The 6,290-nt window shown below is 35.8% G+C and overlaps 1 protein-coding gene across 1 annotated transcript in view; it reads left to right on the plus strand.

The window, feature by feature from the left end:
- SLC5A12 (solute carrier family 5 member 12) overlaps nucleotides 1-6,290 on the plus strand; it is a 52,287-nt gene that overhangs the window by 22,532 nt on the left and 23,465 nt on the right. Inside the window, exon 9 of the mRNA XM_008056066.2 lies at nucleotides 4,777-4,889. Coding sequence (XP_008054257.1) covers nucleotides 4,777-4,889 — 113 coding nt within the window. The remainder of the gene's footprint in view (nucleotides 1-4,776; nucleotides 4,890-6,290) is intronic.

Below are 6,290 nucleotides of genomic sequence, written 5' to 3' on the forward strand. Positions count from 1 at the left end.
ATGACACCTGTGCTGAGATGTAAAATATGCGAGGAAACCAGCTATGTGAAGAGTACAGGAAGGAACCTTTACAGGTAGGGGGAAGAGCAAACCCCCAAACCCCAGAGAGACAAACTGTATGAAATATCTGAGGAACACAGAGAAGAATTGGAGCTTAAGGCACTGAGGGAACAGATAGGAATGAGTTTGAAGAGGTGGGTTATTGATAGAGTTTGGATTTCATGTTAACTGGGAAAGCCTTAGAAGGCTTGAAACAAGGGAATGAGTGATGTCACACTATTGAAGACTTGGTCTTCTACACGAGGAAGGGACCATACTAAAAGCAAAACTTGTGAAATGAGGTGACCCACGTGGAGGCTTTTGCATTAATGCAGGTCAGAGATGATAGTGACTTGGAGAAGGGTGAAGGCAAAAATGTTGAGAGTAACAGACTGAAATATTAAGAGAGTGTCATTATTTTTCTTTAAGCCAAACCCTCTGCCTTATGAATCAGAGGCTCATTTGAGGAGAAAAAAACCTCATTACCTTTCATGGAGCTCTTAGGTGGAAAGAATCGATGATACAGTTGGTTAAAGATCAATTTTAGGATTGTAAAATCATCAGTTAAAACTCACACAGTACTGGATTGCAAGAGTAAAAAGTTAGTATTTTATTCTTTGAATCTCCTGCCCCACTTTGCACAGTTAATCACTGCTAATAGTTCCTTGTTAATAAACCAGAAAGTATCTATACTTATATGAACATATATTCCTTTTAGTGTAAACAAAAAAAGATAATACTATTCATATGGTTTCATCAATTTAATTGAACAATCTATTTTGAAATCTTTCCGTATCAGTTTATCTACCCTAAACATTTTATTTATCAATGTAACTTAATTTAACTTTAATGAAGGTTGTGATTAACAATGCCATAATGTGTATCGTTGTGAAATTGTACAAAGATACAGGTAGACTACACACCAAGAAGTAACACTACTGTGTCAAAATATATGTTTATTTAAATTTTTCATAGACATTGTTAAATTTGCTTTCAAAAACTAGTACCAGTTCATTTCATGAGCACACTAGATCTTCTATTTTCCCACAGTACTGCCCATATTGGGTACTATCAAACTTTTAAAACTTCCCAGCTGAGAATTAAAAAATGGTAACTAGTTTTAATATGAGTTCTTTCGATAATACTTGGTATTGGCCAACTTTCCTTAATTTTGTTTACCAGAACTTGTTTTGTAAAGTGTCTGTTCATGTTGTTGATATTTTTTTCTTTTGAGTTTCCTCTATATATAAGAAAAATAGCCTATTGACATACGAAGGGTGACCCCTCAAAAGGGGTAAGTATTCTAGGAAATATTAGGAAATCAGTGTACCAGCTAGCATTCTTGCGAGAGATGATTTTTGGAAGAAATGGCCTGAGTCGTGGCAAATAGGAGACTGGTTCTCACCGCAGGGAGTATTCAGCAGTTTTTGACCCCAAACAGCATAACCCTTGTATCCCCATCTTCCCTATTCACCTAATCTCACCCCGAGCGATTTTTTTTTGTTTCCCTGGATGAAAAAGTCCCCAGAGGGAAACATTTTGCTAATGTAGAATAGGTGAAACAAAAAGATGGCAGAAACACTAAAAGGTATCAAAATTGATGAATTGAAAAACTGTTCAGAGCAGTAGAAAATGTGCCTCAATGGGTATGGTCATCAGGCAAAAAATACTTTGAAGATGACTGAAGTTTAAACATGTAAGAATAAATACACAATTTTTTATAAATTCCTTTTTTGGGGTCCCCTTGTATGTCTAAAGCACCTTCTTTTTCATGTGTTCTTTTTCTATTTGCTTTATTAATGATATTTATTAAACATATAGGGATTTTAATTCATATCAACCAATTTTTTATATTATGATTTCTGGATTAACATTATTCTCAGAAAGACCTCTCCATTCTATGACGATAAAAAATCCTCTAGACACCATTCTAATATATTTATGATCTTAATAAATATGAAAATTGTGTAGGCTATACATGTGGTATAAGACATTAAATGAAGTTCCTGTTTTATTTTCCTTCTAAATTAGCGCCAAGTTGTCACATTATTTTTTGTAGACAAGATATCTTTTCACCTCCAATTTGAAATATCTTATTACATCCTGCATTCTTCTATATATTTGAGACCTTTTCTAAATTCTTTTTTATTCCTCTGATCCATTTGTTTATAACTATGCCAATACTAATAATTCAGTGACTGTGCTTTAAAATATAATCCATCTATTAGACCAGGACCTTTTCATTATTTTTCTCTCACAGAATTTTTCTGGTATTTAGATTTTTATTTGCTCTATTACTTTTAGTTGATTCCTTGGAGTTGACTGTACTGAAATGATATTTGCAAATACTCTTGAATTTCCCATTTCTTTCTAATAGATAGATTCTCAAATGTATTCTCTTATATAATATTACTTTGCAAACACTGATAAATAATTTAGGTGATAGCAGAAACCTTCACTTTAAAGGGAATAGTTTTTTGGTTTTTCCATTAACGATAATATTGACTTTTGGCGTGAAAGATATTATTTACACTTGAGAATATTCACATAAGTTTTGCAAAATTATTTTTAAAAGAATAAAATGTATATATTTATGTCACTTTTAGAAAAAATATACTATTTTAGAAAAGTTATATTTTGGTAAAATTTCAGCATTTTTGAAATGGATATATATTTTTTTACCTTTTCTAGCTTTTGACATGCTAATATGTTAACAGATTTCTAGAACAGCAATATCCTCCAGTTTATATAATGTCTTGACTTTGCTTATAGTGTAATTTTAATTTAGTGTCTTTTAAAATTATTTTTCTAATATCCTTTTTAGAATTTTACATCAATAACACAAAGAAGTATTTTTCTGTAGTGTTGGTATTTAGGATCTCAAGGAAACTAAGGACAGAGGCCATGAGCGCCAGAGGATCAAACACCAGTAGTAGCAACACTTTTTATTTTATCCCTCTCTATATAACTTTACTTTTGTTTTTTTAATTTATGACTGACTCTCTTCGGGTGGGAGAAATACAACTGCCTCCATAAGACAATGGTTGATTCCTTTATCCCAAGTTCAAAAACTGGAAGAAAGGAAGACACCGGATAGTATATGTTCTAGGAAGATTACAACCATGGGGAGACTGTGGAGAAATCAACAGGAAAAGGCAGGGGTGTAGGCAGAATGCAGAGATGGTGGTTGAGGGATCGGAGAAAAAAAGAGAAGGATTTCTACTATCTTGGAGCAGCTCTAGCATCTGGGAATTGACATATAGATACACCTGGTTGCCAAAGAAACCCAGCAGAAGCTCTACAAACCTCAACCTTCTGGGCCCAATTTAGCTTTCTTCTTCCTCTCAATGGATTCATGAGTTAACCCTCATGTTTGAAATTTCCCAAGATGTTTTTCGAGATTATGTTCTTAGATGCAGGGAAGCTCCTTGATTAGATAATGTTATTTTCTTGCTTGATTTTTATGGGGCTGCAGACAGAAGGGGAGTCTGGCACACATTGATTCTTAGGAACATAGGGTGGCACTCCAGAGCACTTAGTTTCAGTTTCCAGAAATGGGTCTTGGGCAGTTTTTACTTAATACATATATCATGTAGGGAAGGTATAGCTATAACTTGTCTTTAAGCGGAATCTGGAGGGTAGCCGAATAATTTTTAAGAAACATCAGCGGAAAACTTACAAGTCACTCTCCATGCTTTACTCATCAGCTTGTTTCTTTTCCAGAACTTTTTGTATGGTTGTGATTTTGCATCACTTGAATTTAATATAGTATCTATTCTACTTGATCGTTTATATGAGGAATTAAAGAAGCTCTTATGCTATTCTGCAAAGAAAATCCCGACCTTCAGGTGCTCTGTCACCTAAGCAAGTTTGAGGTCCAGTAAGACTGAACTCTGATGGGAAAATCAGAGAGAGAGTATCAGAGCTTTTATACAATTTTCATCTTTGGCTGCTTCCCAGTCTTATCTCTTTCCTTTCTCCTTTACTAATGTCATTCTAGCAACCCTGGTGGCTTTAGGTTGTTGAATTTAACAGCCCTTTTTCATTTGGGGCATCAATGTGTAATTTTTCCTTCTAGAATATCTTCCCATTGTGTGAAGATCTGTTCAGTGTCTGTTCCTTACTAAGGAAAGAGGCTTTTAACTATATATCAGTTTAGACCTCTGTAGGACATGCTGTCAATAGCACGTTGTTATTTCCTTCAGAGCAATTTTACAACTGTAAGCAGTTGTACAGTTGGTTATTAAATGTTCTGGCCCTACATGCTCAGCCCCCATTAGAAGACGCGATCTATGTCTTTCTGTTCACCATTGTATGCCCGGAATCCAGAATGAATAGATGAATTAGTTATCAAACCACGGCAAACTCTACTGACAACTGGGTTAGGATGGTCACTGCTTTCTACCTCCACCCTAACCTGAGCACACACGCACACAATCCCCCATTACTGCCTGCTAGTGCATTTAGCATCTTGTTAAGGGAAATTAATGGGAGCTAGAATATGAAAGTTCAGCTTCTTCACTGTAGTTTGTGGAAGAATTAAAAGAACATTAGTGTAGAAGCAGAGTTGAAGAATGAGTAAACAAGCCATGTGGGTCCTGTGGAGTCCCAGAAGATGGAGATATGTTTATGTTTTTCCTAGAGTCCTGCCTTGCCTATTTGACCTGAACAAAAGGGCAGACTGGTGGATCAGCCTGATTTACCCCAGACCATGTCCTCACTTTTCTCTTTCTATAGCACCGTGGCTGCCAGCATCAATGCCTTAGCAACAGTGACCTTTGAGGACTTTGTCAAGAGCTGCTTTCCCCATCTTTCTGACAAGCTGAGCACCTGGATCAGTAAAGGCTTATGTAGGTACAGCTGGTGGACCTTCTATTCCATATTATGTAATGTACATGTAGTGCTTGTGAAAATCTTGGATGGGCTATTCAGGATACACTTAGAGGAGCAAGGCTGCTTAGATATGTGAAGATGGTCACCTCTAGAATCTTATGCTCCCAAAGACACCAGCAGGGTACTAGGGGAAAATGACCATCTAGTTTATCGTATACCTTACTTTTAACCTTTAAAACCTTTACTTTTAACCTTTGTGTTCCTGGTTCTGGATACCACAGTTATTGTAGAATACAAGGAAAGTAAGGTCTCTTTTCTCACAAAATTTTCCATTCTAGTGGGGCATCAATGAATAAAAAGGCAACAAAAAGTTAAGCAAATTTTGAACGTTAATAAATGTTACTGAGAAAAATGCTTAAAAGTAGAAGTTCTTTTGATTGGGCGGTCAGAGAAAGTCCATTCACTGAAGAGGCGAAATGTTTTTATATCCAAAAGACAAAAAGGAGTCAGCCATGTGAAGATGCAGGTGAAGAGCTTTCCAGGCAGAGGGAACAAACATCTAGAGCTGGTTACAAAAGTTCTAAGACGGCACAAAACTTTTCTGTGTTCACCTCACACTCTGGACCCATCACATCAACATCTCTTGATTATGCTGTGAGATGATCACATTAGTCCCACTGCATGAAAAGTTCTTCTGGCTTTTACCATTCACTATGTCTCAGAAAAGCAAAATTATTTCCTAAAGAATCATCACTTATTGCCAAACTACCAATATTTTTACCTAAAAAAATGATTACACCATGCTTATAGTTATATGTTATGTTTATCATCACTATAGCACTTATGTTTAATTATAGTTTTACAACGTTTGCTTCTTTTTAAGTGTAAACAAATTATATACTTATTTGTAGAAAATGTAGGTGATTGAAATATATATGCAAGCTGGGTTCGGTGGCTCAGCCTGTAATCCCGCTCCTTTGGGAGGCTGAGGTGAGTGGATGGCCTGAGCCCGCGGGTTCGAAACCCGCCGGGCAGCGAGTCCTCATCTCTACAATAAATCAAAAAATCAGCCGGGCGTGGTAGCGCGCGCCCGTAATTCCGGCTACTCGGAAGGCGGAGGCGGAAGAAGTCTGGGCGACCGAGTGAGACTCCAACTCCAAAAAAAAAAAAAAAAAGAAATATATATGCATATATCTATATCTATATTTATATCTATACACTTTTGTTAATGCAACTATATCCATCTAATTTTGTACCTGGTTGTTTTTCTCTAACATCTTATAGTGAATATTTTTCTTTGTCATGTATTTTTTAAAAACCTGGCACTAAAATGCTTGCACAATAGTCTATCAAATGGCTTATTTGCTTAATTTTATATTATTGGTATTTCTTTTCTTTTTTTTTTTTTTTTGAGTTTG

Source organism: Carlito syrichta, unplaced genomic scaffold, assembly GCF_000164805.1.
Source record: "Carlito syrichta isolate Samal-C Ts95f unplaced genomic scaffold, Tarsius_syrichta-2.0.1 Scaffold302088, whole genome shotgun sequence".
Lineage (NCBI taxonomy): Eukaryota > Metazoa > Chordata > Mammalia > Primates > Tarsiidae > Carlito > Carlito syrichta.